Source organism: Ascaphus truei, chromosome 4 (genome assembly GCF_040206685.1).
Source record: "Ascaphus truei isolate aAscTru1 chromosome 4, aAscTru1.hap1, whole genome shotgun sequence".
NCBI classification, from domain to species: Eukaryota; Metazoa; Chordata; class Amphibia; order Anura; family Ascaphidae; genus Ascaphus; species Ascaphus truei.
This window is the reverse complement of record NC_134486.1, coordinates 386,512,367-386,533,687: the sequence shown is the minus strand read 5'-3', so window position 1 is coordinate 386,533,687 and position 21,321 is coordinate 386,512,367. Positions and strand designations below refer to the sequence as shown.

The 21,321-nt window shown below is 42.4% G+C and overlaps 1 protein-coding gene across 1 annotated transcript in view; it reads right to left on the bottom strand.

Moving 5' to 3' along the window:
- Positions 1-1,656: 1,656 nt before the first annotated feature.
- TNFRSF21 (TNF receptor superfamily member 21) overlaps positions 1,657-21,321 on the bottom strand; it is a 99,150-nt gene continuing 79,485 nt past the window's right edge. The window contains exons 5-6 of the mRNA XM_075598499.1: positions 7,014-7,236; positions 1,657-4,477 (exon numbers count right to left, since the gene is read on the bottom strand). Of these exons, the coding sequence (XP_075454614.1) occupies positions 4,248-4,477; positions 7,014-7,236 (453 nt within the window). The 3' untranslated portion in view covers positions 1,657-4,247. The remainder of the gene's footprint in view (positions 4,478-7,013; positions 7,237-21,321) is intronic.

Sequence of the window (21,321 nt, the reverse complement as noted above, 5' to 3'; positions counted from 1 at the left end):
ATATACTCCGATTTAGGTTCGATCGTGCCACATTATGCTTATACACATCAGCCATTTGTGCACACATTTATACAACAGTCAGACACATACACACACAAACACCACAGCTAAACGAGCAAACACACACAACAGCTGAACGAGCCAACACACACCACAGCCAAACAAGTGCGCACACACCACAGCCAAACAAGTGCGCACACACCACAGCCAAACAAGTGCGCACACACCACAGCCAAACAAGTGCGCACACACCACAGTCAAACAAGTGCGGACACACCACAGCCAAACAGGTGCGGACACACCACAGCCAAACAAGTGCGGACACACCACAGCCAAACAAGTGCGGACACACCACAGCCAAACAAGTGCGCACACACCACAGCCAAACAAGTGCGCACCCACCACAGCCAAACAAGTGCGCACACACCACAGCCAAACAAGTGCGCACACACCACAGCCAAACAAGTGCGGACACACCACAGCCAAACAAGTGCGCACACACCACAGCCAAACAAGTGCGCACACACCACAGCCAAACAAGTGCGGACACACCACAGCCAAACAAGTGCGCACACACCACAGCCAAACAAATGCGGACACACCACAGCCAAACAAGTGCGGACACACCACAGCCAAACAAGTGCGGACACACCACAGCCAAACAAGTGCGGACACACCACAGCCAAACAAGTGCGGACACACCACAGCCAAACAAGTGCGCACACACCACAGCCAAACAAGTGCGGACACACCACAGCCAAACAAGTGCGCACACACTACAGCCAAACAAGTGCGCACACACCACAGCCAAACAGGTGCGGACACACCACAGCCAAACAAGTGCGCACACACCACAGCCAAACAAGTGCGCACACACCACAGCCAAACAAGTGCGGACACACCACAGCCAAACAAGTGCGGACACACCACAGCCAAACAGGTGCGGACACACCACAGCCAAACAAGTGCGGACACACCACAGCCAAACAAGTGCGCACACACCACAGCCAAACAAGTGCGGACACACCACAGCCAAACAGGTGCGGACACACCACAGCCAAACAAGTGCGCACACACCACAGCCAAACAAGTGCGCACACACCACAGCCAAACAAGTGCGCACACACCACAGCCAAACAAGTGCGGACACACCACAGCCAAACAAGTTCGGACACACCACAGCCAAACAAGTGCGGACACACCACAGCCAAACAAGTGCGGACACACCACAGCCAAACAAGTGCGGACACACCACAGCCAAACAAGTGCGCACACACCACAGCCAAACAAGTGCGGACACACCACAGCCAAACAAGTGCGGACACACCACAGCCAAACAAGTGCGGACACACCACAGCCAAACAAGTGCGGACACACCACAGCCAAACAAGTGCGGACACACCACAGCCAAACAAGTGCGCACACACTACAGCCAAACAAGTGCGGACACACCACAGCCAAACAAGTGCGGACACACCACAGCCAAACAAGTGCGGACACACCAGCCACAAAGGCACAAGTGCGCACACACCAGCCAGCCAGGCACAAGTGCGCACACACCAGTCAGGCACAAGTGCGCACACACCAGCCAGCCAGGCACAAGTGTCTTTAGAAGTCGAGCACGAGGTAAACATACATATAAATTCTTACACTTGCTGAATATATAAATTAATTTTTTATTACAAAAAACAGGAGAGAAATCGATTAACTTGCAATTGCTTAACTTGTCCGATTGTTTACTCATACGGATAGATACGTACAGGTACATTGAAGTAGTTTTTGTGATGTCAACATACAGAAGCATTTTTAGTAACAAACACCTAGTATTTATTAATACATGAGTAGACTTGAAGGCAATTTATTTTCTGGTCAGATTTTATCTTGTTTTGGAGCAGTTAATAAAGCACCAAACTATATTATATACTTCCTACCAAAGCGTTACAGAGTTCGGACTAAGAGTGTAACAGTTCCCTTTAACATCAGAAAGAAGTATCTGTAACAGACCAGCTTTTTAAAAAAAAAAAGTGAAATATGATTGAGGTGGGTGTGTTCAACTTAACCCCTTTTGTACCAGAGGAGCCAGAAGCTCATTGCATTGTGGGCTCATCCGGCAACAAAGAGGTTTAAGCAATGGTCTATGTACCAAAGTGGGCACGTGTGTATTACGAGGAAGGAAACTTTGAAAAAGCAATACTAACATGGCACCAGCAAAACTCTGCAGATGTAGCCGGATTTACTGTTCTTGTGGCTGCAAGCGCGCACGTGGTCCCGTGACCGTGCGGGAAGGATTATCCCACTCAATGGGATCCCCAGGAGATCCCATTGAATAGAATGGACCCCGCCCCTCCCCCCCGCGGCGCTGCAGTTGCAGCCACCTACTGCAGGCCCTCGGTTTTCTGGCATTTCACCCGTGGCCACGCAAACAGCACGTCCGGCTACAACTGTATATCAATTTCCTGCAACAGTAGACAATTATCTATATACTGTTCAAAATCCGACCCTGGCATTTAAGGTGCTATCTGTAATGACCATTTCACTTAATAATAACAAAAACTAAAACATATATATATATATAAAAACACATTTTGTTGATATCTCCTTTTGTTTTACTAGTCTTAACAAAAAGGGTCTCCCAGAGCCTGAATGCTTCTTTGCTAACATCAAAACTTCCCCAGCTCCGCTGTCTGCTCCCATTTGCCAATGAATATTGAGACAGTAGTTGCATTACCCTACTGGTTAAGCCAAGAGGTTCAGGAGCAAAGAGGTCTCAGGACGCAATGGCTGGTTAGTTGTGTTCTGGGACGGGCGCCGAACGTTGCTGCGTCAACAAACCTCCTTATGCCCTCTCCAGTGATTCTTGACTTTCAGATTTAGAAATGCAAAGTAAAAACTGGCAGCTATTCCCCCCCCCCCCCATCCTGAGAAACAATGGTTTAGCTGCCTAATTATCCAAAGCAAAATAAGCGATTTTGTATTTTACTTATGAGAAACAGGGAATAAAAAAAAATGTGCATTTATTAAACAATCTTAAAACGTACTTTGCTTTTCCATGAGCGTCTCAATACTTTTTTTTGGGGGGGGGGGGAGGGGGGGATTAACTTAAAAAACAAAAGCTATTTATGGGGGAAAAAGGAAGGGGCGCAACATGAAAAAAAAGCAGTCTGTCGGAAATGACACGTGTTTGAATAAGACGACACCTTAAAATGCTGATGCAGCCTTTTAGAAATGTGCCCATTATTAAAGAACATCGCACAGAAGGAGACCTGAGTGGTTCTAAGGATTGCGTTCTACAAGCATTCGTTTGCCTGCAAAGATTACATTTCCTCCCAACAGGATCAGTTTACCCCTTTGCTGTAGGGTTGGCAGGTGCCATGCACTGCAAGTCCCTGCAATGCTGGGTTATACAGCAGCTATAATGAAAACAAGCACCTGTACTCTCCGAAAAACCAAAAACATATGAAAAAAATGAAGTTAGAACATCAACCCAGTATCAGAGTGACTGCAGCAATACAGAGAAAGCGTGACCCAACGAGAACAGATTGTTACAATAACCAATAACTGTCGCATCTCCATGACAGCGTTACTACAGACATGGCGGGGTCATAAGTCAAAGCGTTCCTTTAATACCCCCCTTTGTGGTAGGAGGAAGCAAAGGGGGTTAGTGTAGAATGTTACCAGATACCATATGATCGGAACTCATGCTGAAGAATTCTAAATGATGAAATGATCTATGAACCCCAACCCTCCCCCCCCCCCCATATCTTGTTCATTTAAGGTGCAAGAATTGGAATGCCAACTGTATAAGAAACAAATGTGTAAGCGAAAAACCATGATAAACAAACATTTTTGCAATTAACAGTGGTCACTTGCCAAATTTCTTGGAGTACAGCACCTGCTAATTTGAACTAATAAAATAATGCAAATAATAATAATAATAATAATTAAAAAAAAAAGTTGTGCAGTTCCCTTAAACTGATATGTACATAGCCACAATAAAAGGATTCGGATTGCAATTGTTTTTTTGTTTAGCACTTGCAGCACTTCTGCCATTCTGATAAATGACTCCCTTTATCTTTTGAAGCTGGCTTGAAAAATGAAAGGGTTACTTGCACAGCACAATTTTCTTCCATTCCAACCTCCCCTTCCAAAACAAAAAAAAACGACTGGCCTCGAGCTGCAACTAATCCTGCTTGCACCCTCATACATAAGTAAGTAGTACTGTAGGTTTATTCCAGTCTTTCCCAAAGCTACAGCAGGTCGGGCAGGTGGCTGTACACAGAGTCTAGGAGTCTTTGGCTGGATTCCTGGCTCTTGACTCCAGCAATCTCAAAGAGACGGTCCAGTTTGTCTTCAGCTTGTGGAATCTCTTCTATGACGTGAAGCTCCTCGGGGCTCAGGATGGGAAGCATGTCATCAAATATGGGCTGCAGGTCGCAGGGGTCCAGACGAACCTGACGCAACACCGTGTCTTTCTTTTCTGCTCAAAAAGAAAAAATAGTTGTCAATACGCTGACCACAGACATTTATTCACCTGGCTCTGTTCGCCCTTTGGCAACAGTTCAGGAAGACATTGATAACAAGAACACATCTGCTAGTTCTCACTGATAAGGTTGTGGGATAAAATATTACAAATGATAGAGGTGTCTATACACAGACAACTTGTTGCGGTCCTGAAGGTGCTAGTATGTATACTACAGTACTCATAAAAAAACATAATACTGTATCAAGTAATTCACTCATGTGACCGTAGCAATGATTAATAAACCACCGGGGATCAAGCATTGCCAGGCAAATGGTTCAAGATATGTCTACGTGAGCAGCTCTGTATGTACCAGCGCATGGACTACCCAGGTGCTACTTCTCCCATGAAGATTAACCCTGCTAGCTACAAGAAGGTTAAGCAAAGCTTTGAGCATCTGGCATCAGAAGAGCAATCATACAAAGAAATACCCCTATAAACGTGCACAACTGCTGAGAAACATTGGCAATAATCCATGCACATTTAACATGATACACAATATATATTTTTTTTTAAGTATTTTAAGTTCTCTTGGCTTACATTGGGTTATAGCAGAATAAAGCATTTCCCCAACGTTGGTGCTATACTAACCGGACACGAGCACAAATGGTTCGTATTTAGCCATATATGAAATGGAGACAACTTGTTTCACCTAAACCAGTGATTACCAACATGGGGTTAAAAAAAAAAAAGATCAAATGTAATGGCGGATCCCAGGCAGTATCATGGGTTCCCAAGACCATGTGAGGACTGCACACTTAGTAAGAGGGTGGTAAAGCTGTCAATTACAGCAGGAGCTTCCAAAGTCGCTCCCCACAATGCTTTGTATACACCGAGGTAAGGAATTATTGGGCGTGACTTTGGATGTTCCCGCAGTAATTGACCGTTTTACCACCCGTGCTGTCTGCACACACATTTAGCGTGTGCTCCTCCCTCCAGCTGGACACTTTACTGCCTGGGATCAGTCAAACAGTTTTGTTAGCAAAAGTCTGATGAGGAGGCCATGAGATTGACTAATTAGGGGATAGTGGAAGAAATATTTTTTTAGCTAGAAGTACACAATGTAAAAAACGTAAGCTATGTTGGGGACCACTGCCCTAAACCCTTGATATGACAGAGGCCTTGAAAACTGACATTCGGACACACTAGTTTAAAATGATGCATATAGACACAATGTAAACAATGATGAGCACAGCACAGCTGAGAAACTGGAATGTTATGGATGGAAGAAAATTATATTTGGGAAAAGAAAACGCAGCTGTCATTTTCTTCGTAGGAAAAAATGGTTTCCGTGGTGGATTCAGTGAATTTAGTCAAATTGCCAATATAAAAACACCGATTACATTATCCTCGAGTTCCCTGACTTCACGTTGGTCAGGATGGCTATAGAATAGTATACGGTTTTACTAGATCACTCCGGGAATATCATCACTTTGAAATTGAATTTGTGGTGGATGAAATCAGGTTACATTTTCAAATATTGAATGATTTTCAGACATTAAGGATACCCTTTATGGCTGTATGCTATGAAGAGATGTGGTCAAAAGTCTTAAAAAGGGCTCCTATAACCATAGGACTACCAGAGTGCTGATAGGCTGAGCTGGGACCACCAGCACACCAGCCCTCTGGACACTGGGACTCGGGTACTATGCACCAAAACCCTGGAAAGCCATTCTAAATGGCATAAGGACTGTGCCCCTGGACTGTCAGGTACACTACATGTTTTTGGGTCCTGTCAGACCAGCTGTACCTATAACGCAGAAATATTTATCTGTGCAAGCTGCATAGGATATGCGACTTCTCTAGGGATCGCTTGGAATTACTTCCGTCTAGCATGTTGGAGGATCTGCCGACCCAGAGACTGACTGACCAGGTGATAGATACCCTGTTACTGTTCATAAGTTACAAACCCTTGAATAGTTATGTTGGAGTACAATCATTCAGCATATCAACCACATCTGAATGATGAACAGGTACCTTTACTGACACTCATGTCGGCACTTACACTGGCGACACACTTTATTCGAGCTCGGCTAGTCCCACGAATTCGGGTATACCCGGGTGTATTGAGGTTTGTGACTGTTTTCTGCCCGAGTGCATTGAGTTATTTTCCGGCAGGGATTGAAGCATTTTATTCCCGTTGGCTGCAATACTGCACACTACATATATATATACTGCATTACAATTCATGAATTTATGCCATCTGGTAGACACGCGAAGCATTGCAGCCTATTAAATCCTAATCATTATCATTTAACAGATCAGCCGCCCATCAGCCAGGCATGAACCCAGGCTGGGAAGGCAAATGCAACGGGGCTTGTCAGAGGTGAGGAGCGGCGCATTCCAGGTATCTGCCAGGTACATACCGGGTATTTGCTCGAATAAAGTGTGTCGGTGCAGTAGGCTATACTTAAATAAGAATATGTATTTTTGAATGCATAAAACGGTTTAACAGAATAAACATGCTTTCCACAGTATATACATATTATATTACCTTTGGTTATAAATGAGCCAGTTCTACTAAGAGCAGAGGAGCCACTGGAAGTAGAGTCACATCTGAGGAGGGGTTCCGACTCATCAGCGAAGAAACCCTTGTTCTTGTCCAGGGGAGATGGTTCCACGGGTAGGATGGTGGAGTCAGGAGGCTTTAGACAAGTATTCTGAGTTGGCATCAGCTGGTTGGTATTCACAGGAAGGGTCAGTTTGTCAGTTTCTATCTGCAATTAGAAGCGAAACAATTTTTTAAAGAAAAAAATTATGAATAAAAAGAAAAATGGGTAGCTATATTGGACGTAATTCGTGTAGTAAAGTAACAAATAAAGGAGAAGGAGTAGGTTGTATGAGAACTATGTGCTGGTTCAATAAGTGACGGGTCAAAAGCTTTTGAACCTCTCACAGGGTTCTTCTGGTGTTGACTTAGGACAGCAATTAAATGTAATATACTGTATACAGTGACGATGAGTATTGAGAGGATGTGTGATTTTATGACAGAGTGGAAGCTGGCAGGATAGTGTGGAAGTTAAAGGAGCAATACACCCTAACTAACCCCCGTTAGGGTACTCTGAAGATGAAATGCACTATTTTCAGCTCCGGGGACACCCTCGGTTCTTGATACATATTGGTGAAGTCATTCAAAAATAAATAAACAGAGACACAGCCCTCAGAAGGGGGTATAGGTATCTCCTGCACGTTTAAAGCTCCAGTCAAATCGGCCAATAGGGAGCTGCACAGGATGACGTCACAGCTTCCTATTGGCCCACTGGACGCGGGAGCTTTGGAAAGCGGACATTACGTGATCCCTGCTTGCCGAGCGGCTTTCAACACCCCATTTGGAGGTCTGTATCTCTGGAAGCAGTGGGTCCCCGAAGCTGAAATTAACGGGGTTCCGCTCCGGAGACCCCCTGCTTCAACCCTATATTTAAAAAGTTGCACACAAAAAAAAAAATCCACCTGCTTGGATGATTGCCTCTTTAATATAGTGATACATACAGTATTTAAATTGTCTGAGGCAATGTAATGGCAAAAACTCTATCTCTGAGCTTGTCACAAGCCTGCAGTGTAGTGAAGGAAAAACAAATATAAAGGTCGGTGTGCAGAAATGGCATCTGGGTAAGCAACAAAAACAAGCACAGTTTAGGCGAGTCGCTGCAGTAATAGATTTATCTGTTAGGGAATCGGATGTCAGTAATGAAGGAAAGTGAAATGGGTAATTAAAACAATTTTATTGAACCTCTTTAAAGTGATAACAGTATCTACAATCCACTGCCCTGAAATTGGAGCAATAAAAAGCACAAACCATGCGCTAAAAGCAAAACGTATAAATATCTACTTGTAATTATGTTAAGCTGGCCCTGTAACCAATTTCTAGAGATATAGGATCTACTGTGCCCTGTGTGAGCGTCCCTCACGACAAGATTCATCATGAAGCCATCTCAGCTGCTACCATTAGAATGTGTTCCTGTGGCTGAGCATTATGCAGGGAGACTGCAGTAGCATGGCAAGCATTCTGAATCTGGGTGTGTCTCAGCTCAGTAGCAATGTATTCCTCGTAGCGCGAACATAACTGCACAAATTGCAGCAATAAATGAGCAGGTCAGGGGCAGTAACGTGTGCGTATGATTCTGTATGATTATCTACATACATACAGTATACACACAGTACTGTACCCTCCCGCCTCCCCCCCACCCTCCCATTTTGCTCAGATTCATGGATTGGGACACCATTAACAGAACAATTATTCAAATTATATTCATTTTTGTAAATCAGAGAAGACAGGCCAACAGGATCAAGATGTGTGAATGAACAGTGAACCCTTTCAGTGTCACAAGATTCAACAAGTCATTGCTCACCAATGTGGCACACAAATGGTTAATTTAGGAAGGTTCCTTTTGATACATAATTGTGCAATTATTATTCATACAGAACAACCTCGGTGGCTCAGTAGAAATGTATGGGGCACATCTGTGTAGCATTAGGTCTGCAGACTGTACCTATATATAGAATTTAATGCCAAGCCACCTGTAAAATTCAGTTCCAAGTTGTCTTGGCAAATAGTTAGCACAGTATAGCATATTGATTAAACCTGATGTAAAGAAGCTTTACACGCCATATACTTCTAAGAGAATACATCACAATTGAGAACTGTAAATTGAGGAGTTACATTCTCTGAGTTTATATGTTGGGCATCCTTAAAAACAATCTTTTAGCCAAACAGTAGACCAAAAATATTGAGGCACTCCGTACTAAAGCGTTCTATTTTTACATCTTTTACATTCCCTTTTAGAGCAGAGAACAGCATGTGAAAATAAACCTTTCCTTGATGTGCGGTCACTGCTACGTTTCGCTTCTATATCACCACATTGATGTATTGTCTGTGCTTTGTAACCATCGCAGAAACAGCAGAGAAGATGGAGACCCGAGTACGAGCGGGTGATAAGATATCCGGCCTAGAAACAGATGGGTCCTGTGCTTACAAGCTTTTTTTTTGTGCTGACACCTGTCACAATTGCTGCATAGATGGATATGGTGCAGCAGCAGGAGAGACACTCCAAGGAACCGAATAGATTTTCTACATGTATACCGGCAACTTTGAGTAACCGAGGAATGCAGTTTGAATACTAATAAAGTGCAGAACAGAAAGGAAAATGCAACGTCTTCCAGATGCTGCAGAAGAAAACTACAACAAGGTTCAGTTATAATGAAATACTCTTTGCCCAGGTCTATCCCAGAACGTGATGGAAGCTGACTGATTATGCATCACTACATCTTACACAGTGACATAGTCGATGGGGTTGCAAAACGAGACATGTGAGTTCAACCTATCGAGTTTATCCTATATATGTGTTTATATTTATAGCGATCCAGTGGAAGGCACCCCAAAAAAAAACACAACTGTGAAACATTAGCCAAATATGTCTGATAAACAATTTCTTTGTGGACTCCAGTAATGGCAAATAAGATTTCTCCCTGGATCAACATCCTTCCTAGCCAACGTTTTGTATAACTGTATACCATTCCTTTCTAAAAATAGGTCTAACCTTTAATTAAAGGTATCAGTCTCCATCTGCTGTATATAATCAAATGGGAGATATATCTATATACTCTGCAACTTTCTCAAGCTCTGGTACGAGTTAGCCCACCCAATCCAGCATTTACTCTCATACAAGTCTATGCCCATGTGCACGGATTTGGTGCACCAATCCATACTGGTGGCGCTTAATATATCTGCCCCATTGTCCCTAATGAACAATTTATTCAGAGGCAGGAAATGGCATAGCCCTTAACCTAGAATAAGATGGTCAACAACCAGACTTGACATGTTCACATAAGTGTCAGACCCACAAAACGCTGCCCAATAACCAGTTTGGGAGCTTGATGCACTGAACACTGATCGAGGTCCAATAGCGGTTATTGGAGCTTCGTGAATCCCCTCCTAGGATCCGGAAATAGCTAAAACAGCACAACATGGAATGCATTTGTGCACTTGTTTGCTTTTTATATTGACCTGCCAATGGGGATGTGCAATTCATTACCAAACTAAGAGGCAGTAAAACAACAGACTTTACATTTCCTGAGAGGATTGACGTTAGAGTCATTGAAGTAGCTACCCCCCCCCCCCCACCTACTCATTCCCAGAGAGCAGATTGTTAAATAAAATATAACACAAAAAGGTCTTGAGGTTCAAACGGCCACAGCGTGTATTAAAATACCAACAGAACAGGAACCACCAAAACCCTGCCAGAGTACTCCACCCACCAGTAAGGCCTACGGGGCTCAACCGTGGTCCGCAACACGCCACTCCAATCATCAACTTCTATCTATTCTTTTTATATACAGAATTATTTTTATTAAAATTTATTTTTTCGTTACCTTTTCATTCTTTTTTTTTAAAGTTTTTACAAAAGATAAATCTACACAAATTTACATCAAAACATGAGAAAACACACAACAAAGGGATGGGCAGTAAAATGTTGTGGGGGACGTGGAGGATTAGCCCCTGACTGCAGTCTGAGGCCGGCAACAGGGGGGAAACATGAAATTAAGTATACAGTACTTATTTTGGCTTTGCCAATGAATCTCAGGTTATCCATTGAAAAGCACTGATTACTATGTGTTATTTTCTCATATCGTTCGAATGAACACGTTACCCGAGTCACAATCGATAAATGCCAGGATCCTAAAATGCAATTAAAATGTTGCTGAAAACAAATACTGTACATGTACATTGTCAAATGTGTTCAAAAACATTGTAAAATAACGAAATCCAAAACATAAAAGTAAGACCCATGTGGAGATAAACTAAAAAACAAAAATACTATTATGGAAAAAGTCCACAAAATCATGGTAAAGACCCAGTCACTGCTGAAAAGGCCTGTATCCTACTGTATGTAATACTGAAAGTGTTCAAATGCACTCATTCCATAGGGCGGGAGTACTGCACATTTTGTAAAGCTATCCGAAGGCTGATAATGAGAATGAAATTACAAACAACCTCAGACATCGCAGGTAAGTTTCAAATCCTCCTCAATTGTGTGGTTTTTTTTTTACACATAATTTTAAAAAAAAAAGGAAAAAACAAGTACTTTACACAATTTCATTTGACAATATATATATATATTATTTGTTATTTATATGATATGTATTACTACTGTGAAGCGCTATGTACATTTATGGCGCTATACAAATAAAGACATACAATACAATATACATACAATACAATGAAATAAGGGTATAACATGTGCTACAGGTGTTACTTTAGGACATTCTCATTCTGATTGAGCCACTGATTGAGCAACCTGTGCTGAAGCAGGGATATCCTGAAAACCTGCCCTGTTGGTGGCCCTTGAGGACTGGAGTTGGCCATCCCTGCTTTAGCAGATTAGACACAGGGTGCTAAAGTTTGTTAGAGGGTAACTTAAGAAGGTTTCAAAAGCACTGTACGGTAATGTCATACGGCAGTACAACCTGCAATAAATCTACATTGCTCCAGGATAGTGAACTTACACTTACATCAGCATTACATGTTATTAAACTAGATTATCACATTACGGGCATTAAATGAAAGGAGAAAGGAGAAGTACCAGTAACAAAACGAATCAATCATTATAACATGATGCTACACAGAAGAGCAGAGTACACATTCTGTGCTGTGTGGACAAGTAATTTAATCTTCAGAATCCGATTGTATTGAATAAGATTACAGATTCTGCTGCAATCACTAGGAAAGATGTTTCACATTATCTATCCCAAACGTAAGCCCTTCTCCGACAGCATCGAACTGCAGAGTACTGGCTGCCAAGGGGTTTCAAATATATGCAGCCAATATTCTGTATCGTTAATGGCATAGACCTACCACTAATAATGGGGAACGATCATTAATAGTGCTTTACCAATTATGTATCTATTTTTCTAAAATAAATGTTATGTGAAATTAAATTTGACAAAACATACATATAAATATATATATTTAGGCACTGTACCGTGTATTGGTGTCTTTGGATGTAGCACTGAGCTCTGTCTGTGTTTCATGTTCTGTCTCTGGTTTTAAATTAAATTTGACAACATACGTGTGGGGTGAAGGAGTGGCCTAGTGGTTAAAGTAGAAATCTGTGCTGATCTTCCCCACCAATATTCTGAAACAGGAGGGTATTTGAATCATCAATGCATGCTGCACACGGTCATAGTTCTGGGAGAGCTCCGTTATTGGTTCCTCTGGAAGAATAATATGGCTACCAGCCAAGTTACTGGCAGGGAGTCCATCAATAACAAGAAGCCTGCAGTGATGCACAATATTCTACTTACTGAATGAAGGGAAGGTTCCAATATGCCACCCTCAGTCATGCTGGAAGCCAAGAATGGTCCCTCAGAGGTAAATGCAATATCACAAGAGAAGCTGCACACCATGAAAAACAATCAAAATACTTGCTGATACCGGTGCTCCTGGTTCAGGGATATCTGCCTGGAACATCCAATATTAGAGAAAGTAGAAAGATCCAGGGCAACTTCGGATTTCTTTAGAAAAATTTATTCCGCACAAAAACACGTTTCATCCCTCCTAGGATGGATCCCTCCTGGCTTGACAGTCACTTGATAAAGTCCCCTAGGAGGGATGAAACGTTGTGTTTTTGTGCTGAATACATTTTTCTAAAGAAATCCAAAGTTGCCCTGGATCTTTCTACTTTCCCTCAGAGGTAAAACCAGGGATTTTGTGCACAAGGAGTAACCTGGATTAAGGTAATACCTTGTAATTTGTTTCCCTAGGTGGTGTGATTTGTTTTAAATAGCACAAGCTCTGTGTGACTTTATATACCAGCTCAGGTGAGTCAGTGCGTGACAATGTGCATCAGAAAAGCTCTTTAGTTCAATGTAGAATTGCTCCTGTATGCTTTATGCTTAGTGCATATTCCAACAATGTTATGTACAAAAAAATGTACCTTAATTAATGGTATCAAATTATAATAAGCTCTCTGGGTCTCCGAGCACTGAGACTTTGATATCCCAGTTGAGGGATAAAAAGGTGACGTCTGAAGAAGACAGTTCAACGGTCAGGACTGAGCCACAAACAGTGTGCAGCAGTCACCTACACATGAGCACATTATAAACAAAGGACATACAAAGAACAGGACATCTGAGATCTCTACTTCAGTTACCACTGGGTCGAAATAACCTAATTAAATACAGATCAAGTGACAACTGGGTTAACTTTACTACAGAAATGATGAATAATGTATTAACTTATTTGACGGAGAAGTTTGCAAGACAACATACTTCCAGCCTTGCTAAATAATTACAATGTGCTAAAAGTTCCATAATACATGTGGTCATACTGCTTGATTGGTGACTTCAGGGCACGCCATGTGCAAAATGCATTACAGAAACATTAATTTAAGTAACGCACCTCCATTCTCTATTTAAACAATTTCATAAAAAAACACATCTTTTTATTTTTAAAACTATGAGTCCCACTTAATGGTGTGTATATATATATATATATATATATATATATATATATATATATATATATATATATATACAGTGTTCGACAAATCTATTCATTTGCACGCCCCGGGCGAGTGGATTTAACATAGATTTTTTGGTGATTTGTCGACCACTGTATATATATATATATATCCCTAACTAACAGCCATATTTTTTTTACAGGATTGGAAATGAGGGAGGAGGGGGGGGGGGGGGGCGGTGGGCGGTCCTGCAGAACTGGGAACTGCTCTATTTTCAGAGAGATACTTACTGGTGAAGTTACCGGTGTAAAGGTTAAACACGATGCACATCTTTTTTTCCCCACAACCTCCTCGTCTACTATGTAACTTCCTGGTTTTTAAAGGGGATTCAAGTGGCCATCCAATAGGAAGCCCCAACTGATGTTGCAGCTTCCTATTGGCTTGATATTTGGCAGCCATTTTGTGTCCTCTTCAGTAGACTTAGGTCTGGTAAGTATCTTGGGAACCAGTGGAGTCCCCAGAGCTTGAAAATAGTGCTGTTGGTCTCAGGAGAACCCCCTGTATCCACCTTGTAAAAACATTGGAGCAAAAACACCCCATCCCCTTAAAACGAGTAGAAGGAACGGATTCTTTAACGTGGGACGTCTTTTCCACCTGCTGTTTTACAATTAAGATACTGCAGAACCACATTGTATAGTGCGGTAACATTGTATTGTGTGTCCTTGCACTCAAAGTCTCTTCAGTTGTTTTATGCAATAACAGTAATGAAACACAGGTCACTTTGGTAGACAGAGGATTCAATTAAAAACAAAGGCAAAGATGCAGCAGAATGATGAAGGTGAAGTGGGTCTGATAAAAGGAAATGCTGCTGACCTCACATGCCTTTGGGAGAGTAAACAAGGCCATGTGGCCATCATATCAGCAAGAGAATCCAGAGAAACAGAATTAGGCTCACATTTCCCTGCCTGAAGAGAACAAACAAAAAGAAAGAAAATGGCAGGTGTGCCCCATTAGAGGGGGGAGAGTACATTTTGACAGAAAGTCAAGAGGACAGGCAGTATAATTAAAGTATTTGTGTATTGAGGTATTGTAAGAGTTTAAATGGTATATTTAGTGGGATTTGCCATGTTCCTCTTTTCTATAACATTAATGAACACATCCAATGTGTCATCTGTCATGATTTGCACAGTTTTGGGAGCTTACAGGTGGCACTCATAACTTCTATGCGCACCAACTGCCAGGAAGTCAGAGATATCAGGGACACCGTGGTGAAACTAGGCGCCGGTGGGGTTCGCCAAGAAAATATGCAATGGCACAGATCCCAGGGAGTATAGTGGGTTCTGGAGCCCGTATGGGGACTGCTCACTTTGTAAGTCCCTAAACTGCACGTTCGCGTGAGTTGTATATCTGTCAATTGCAGCGGGAGCTTCCAAAGTTGCTTCCCACAATGCTTTGCATTCACAGCGGTAATGTATTGTGGGGCTTGACTTGTACTAATTTGTATCTATACCACCCATGCTGTCTGAACACACTACGGTGCTGTTTGAGGCTTTATTAACCATGTGATCCCCCAACAAGCTCAGGATGCTATACTGGCTAAGATCGGTCGTACAGCTTTGTTAGCAATATGATGAGCAGGCAGTAAGATTAATTAGGCTGAGTCCCCTGTGGTTACAGCGGTGCACGCTGTGGCGTGCGCACCACACACCACAGCACAGCCCTCTATGGGGCAGGCCCCAGTGGCTGTGTGTGTGGGCGCGCAAAGTGCGATGACACGTACGCTTGCAGGGAAGACAAGAATTTTGTCTTGCTGTGTCGTGACGCGGTCACGTGGCCGCGAGCAGCCAATGGCAGGGCAGATATGCCCCATCATGGCCCCACCCCCTGCGCTCTCCCCTACAGACCGCCGATCACGGCTGTAGTCACCGCACACGCCACCATGCCGCCAGGCGTGCGAGCAGCAGGGAGGTCTGGGATCATAGCCTTAGAGGGTTGAAAGGTCATGTAACCGCTAGTGTAGCGATCACAACCCTGATTCTCCCCCTTAACATCGGGAACGGAAGAGCAAGTGCTATTCTTCTATTCTGATAGTGATCTCCGTACCCAACCTCACCTAGATCCAGGCAAAATGACCATGAAGTTGTGGCAATGTCAAAAGGCCACCAGGATGCACTTCGTGTGAGGTTGCCCCATGAACTGTGATACGTAAAATATGTAAAGGTCCCATCTATCAATTTTGATCTAATAACACTCTTTATATTGGAAGACAAAAAAACCTCTAAATTGGTTTCCAGAACCATAAATCCAAGATAATTTACCTTATTGTACTTCAAGCATGTAATGAGGAAAAAAAATATATATATATATAATATATATATATATATATATATATATATATATATATATATATATATATATATATATGTTTTTTTTTTTTTTTCATGAATAACAAGAAAAATCTTTGGAACTTTCCATGCTCTCAACAAATTGCCAGAGGAAATTTCATTAGAGACTCAATTATACGCTGACTCACAGAGCACCTGATATAATACAGGGGTTTTTGTGCAGAAAGAACCGAGTGTGCCAAGCTCCCGCAATTCAATACAAAATGCACACACACACACACACCGGCTTTCACATCCATATGCCTGGGGCAAACGTAGAAGCAAAGCAGGTTGCCGAGAGAGAAATGGGGTTTGAAGAATATTATTCATACAGGTTTTTATTTGGCTAGAATTTGCTGGAACTGCACCCTGTTTATTCTTCATACTACTGGAACTAGGTCACAGAAGCCCATTTATAATGTAACAATGAATTAATAAGAGAATGAATGCAATAGGATGACGTTAACGTTATGACCGTATCGGGTGCACGTTTTACAAGCCAAAGGAATACTGTACCAACCCGTGAAAAAAAAGTATTTATGAAACCTGAACACTGAATAGATTAAATGTTTCTTAAACAGCCGACACTGAAGCTAGGGCATTAAAGACCATAACATTACCATTGGACTAACTCTTTCTCCATATAAGCACGTAGAAAAAACAAAAAATGAGTTCTCGGTGTCAGACTACCCATACATAATACTACCCAAGACAATACGTGTCTTCAGACATCTGCCACTTTCATAGCTCAAGACAGGTCCAGCCAGCTGATTGAAATATTCATATTAATCATTTTAATGTTATGCTAAATTACCCTTTCCATCTATTGTAGGGTCAACACAGAGGTACCTACTTCCAAGAACTCAAATGACTGCAAAAGGCTTTAGTACAAAATAGTAGTACTCTTGAATTTGATGTCCCCTTATGTCAATGGAAGGTGTATTTTTTTAACGGTGCACCACCCTTCTTGCTACAACATGGGGGTCATGCTCTTAACCAAGAAATGGACGGGTTCATGGAGAAGCCTCCCTGGAGGTAGAGGAGACTAAACTTCTTGGGATAGACAAGGTTATCATAAATGTGAAAGAAAACCAAGGTTCCCATTGGGTCTGATGTTTTACAACAGGAAAATGGGCAGACCACATGGCTGGATCCTAACAAGTCAGACTTGACACGTGTCTGAACACATGGTCAAACTTTTTTGTTTTTTTTTATATGGTTAATAGCAATGCCATCAAAACAAACAGGTATTTGGGTCGTATTTACCTGTTCCCAATGACATTGTGGTTACTGATCAGATTCCCAGCCGGACTGTTGCCTGCTACAATTTGTCACCCGGGCCATGGAATCGCTGAATTGGTAAAACTTTGATGTTAACGATCTCTTAAACCATGGATAAGCCTTTTAGTATGTAACCTATGCTGTCATGTACGAACACCCCAGTCCCTCCCGTAATCAATACGCCACGAGCTGCAGATTTAAAATGTTTCAGAAGTCTTCCAAATCTAGATCGTAAGAATAAACAGAAGAAAGCAACAAAGATCTTACAATGTACAACACATATCATTAGGGCCTGGTCAGTGGCTCGTGTGTAACCCGAGGAGTAATAATGCTGCAGCATTTTCAAAGTTCTAATGGAGAACTCACAAGAAAGCACAAACTACATCAATATTCTTACATAACATGAAGAAGAGACATAGCGGAGGATTTAACCATGTGCTTGATATTAAAATGACAAACTGGGATACGTGAATGGATTTGCATCAGCAGAGAACATGACAATCGTTTTATATTACGCTGCGAGGAAAAACAGCACTTTAGAATTCAGTAGACGGAAGGAAGTACATACAGTTGAATGTAGTATTTGGAGATAAAACCTGCCCAAGGTGACATAGACGGGGAGGGGCAGTTCATGGGTTAATGCACTGCGATCCCACTCCCACAATAACTGCTATTCAAGTCAATGGCTTTAAGTGTGAAATTGTGGCGTGATAACCTGTTTGTAAAACCCGGCTAAAGTATTTTAATCCCTTGCACTAAAACACATATCCCCAGAGAAGAAAAACAGGTTCGTCATGCTTGCCAGCGCGATAAAAGATCATCTGTGTGATGTGAGAAGAAAAGGAAGGAGAATGTGCTACATACACACCGACTTGCATGAAATCGCGGGAACTTCTTTACGGCGGGAAAGAGAGGAAGAAAGGGCGAGGAAGCAGAAAAGGGACATTTTAAAGCACATTTTCCAAAAGTATCCAGTTGCTCCTACCAACCATCGTGGCCAAGCACTGTCATCTACTGCACCAATGCCATCACCTGCTGTCTCTGTAAGTGTCACAAAACACACCACTTAGATTGTAAGCTCTCCGGGGCAGGGATTTCCTTTCCTATTGTCTGATTCTTATTGTACCATACTTCCCTGTACTGCATTGTCTTGTTTGTAAAGCACGGTACACCAGCGGTGCGCAAACTGGGGGGCGCACCCCCCAGGGGGGTGTGGGAGAATTTGCAGAGGGGGCGCGGGCTGTTACAGAGGCCCTGCGCTCTTCCCCCAGGCATTTAATTTAATGCCGGGGGGCGCGTGAGGCCTCTGTAACCTCACTTACCTACTGGCAGCCGGGTCTTTGGCGACGCGTCGCCATAGCAACGCACGTCAAATAACGCTGTGGGGTCACGTGACTTGACCCGCAACGTCATTTGAAGACGTGCCTTCAGGGGAGGGAGCCGCAGGAAGGGGGCCGCAGCTGAAAAAGTTTGTGCAGCACTGTTGTACACTGTGGGCAATATATAAATAAAGCTATACATACATCAATCAGGAGAGGTGGCCAATATGATTTCAGCAACACGTATTTGCAAAAAAAATTTATTAACCATTTGTGCATGAAGAGTGATTCTTTAAAATATTTTCTACATTAGCTTTTTTTCATCTTCCAGAATCACAGACAATCTCCATGTTACTGTTAATATTCATGGCAAGATGCCCATTGGGCATTAAATCTATGCTAGGCAGGGAGGAATATGCAAGTTTGAGGACTGTTTCCAAAGCATCCAATTCCACTCCAATTCCAAGCAATGAACCAGAGCTGTGCGATGTCTGGTACAATTTGTAATACATAGTAAATATAAAAAGGGTGTTCTCTAATGGCATCTATCTAATGTCCAGCCTTCTACTGCATTTTCTAGTTTAATTTTTTTTTAACTTGATACGCAATGAATAACTCATGAAGTGGGAGTCTGACGAGGAAGTGGGAGTCTGACGAGGAAGTGGGAGTCTGACCAGGAAGTGGGAGTCTGACCAGGAAGTGGGAGTCTGACACGGAAATGGGAGTCTGACGAGGAAGTGGGAGCCTGACCAGGAAGTGGAAGTCTGACGAGGAAGTGAGACAAACGCAGCTGTCTTTTGTGGCAGAAACAGATTGACAGAGCATTTCACAATCAGGGAAGTAAATGCAATCAGTCACCTCGAAACAGAAAAGAAGTACTGTATAGTTGCTTCATGTCTTGTTGACCGAGATGACAAATCAACACAACACAGCCTTTGCATATCTGAAAACATTACAGTGATCGGAGCATCGGACAGAAAGTTAGTGGCAGTGTTATCACAAGGACATGAGCTGCAACGTAATGTAACACTGAGAAGAATTGAAAGTCTCAATGCAGTTTACATCTTAGATGCTGGGGATGATATCGGCTCATTTCTAGCTGTAATAGGATTGTCTAAAAGAATATATTACAGTATGTGTTATTCAAGCTTGCCTTTAATGGCTCACATTTTGGCTGCCAGTAGAAAAATAAATTTCCCCTCCACAGTGGAACCTCGATATGAACAATGTAATTCAACAGTCACTTGCGTAAACGCTGTGCAGATTTTGTATTAGCTCATATTGCTCAACTGCTAATATTGCTCAACCTTACTTTAGGCTGCAGAGATTGAAACTGCTGTGGCTAGCTTTTGTCTGAGAGAAAGAGGAAGCCTTACCCCCTCTGAAAATGAAGAGGACGCACTGTATCTTGATGCTAAGCAATCGAAGATATATAGTATTCCCCAGCTCCGTCTACTTAGAGAAGACAACATTGGAAAAGCTGAAATCTGCAGTGCATTGCCAGGTCTGAAATGGATTTCAGTGCAGTGCTCACCCCCGCTGCCCTCTAACAACCAATAGCAGAATCTTCACTTACACAGCAGGATTGTCTGTCAGTGTTGGTGCTGGACTGCAGGACTAAAGTTCCGGCAACAACCTCTTTGTTGCCAAACAATAGTCAAAGTGTGATGGTTCTGTGGGGTACAGAGCACCTCTACTTTTTTTTATACCCAAAGTACCACCACAATGTTTTGTTTTATAAACCAACTTACCTAATGTAGTAAAAAGAGCTTGGCCCCAACCATACAAAAACATAGTTATATATTTTTTATTTAAAATCAGGCAAAGTACCACAACTTCTTTTTTTTAAAACCAGTTTGGACCTTTGATTGCAATGACTTACAAAACATAACACAACGCAGGCCCCCAGGTAAGAAAGCGGTTATATTTAACATCTCTGCTGCTGCTACCGGGACCAGTAACTGGTCTGCAATGCTCTGCAGGGCCCTGTGGCTGAGCAGAGGAATAACAGGTGCTTACAGCATGGCCGCGGATCATTGTGTTAGCACAGAAACACACCGAGACCATTTCACAGCTCTCATCTATTTTAGTTGGCTACTGGGACCTAGAATAGATCTTGAACATCTAATAAAACATATTCTGCGCTCCAAAATCATAATGGACAGTGTGGTAGTAGCCATTAGAAGGGTATAAAACCCCCCTCCGGGATGTGTTCTTGCACGGCGTGTGCCTTAATCCGCCCATTCAGGCTGGGAATAATCAGGGTCGGCTCACTGTGTTAAACACTATAAGAAAGGGCTGGAGTTCTCCAGGTACACCACATTTTTTTGTTTTTGTAACAAAAAGAAATTGTGATTAAT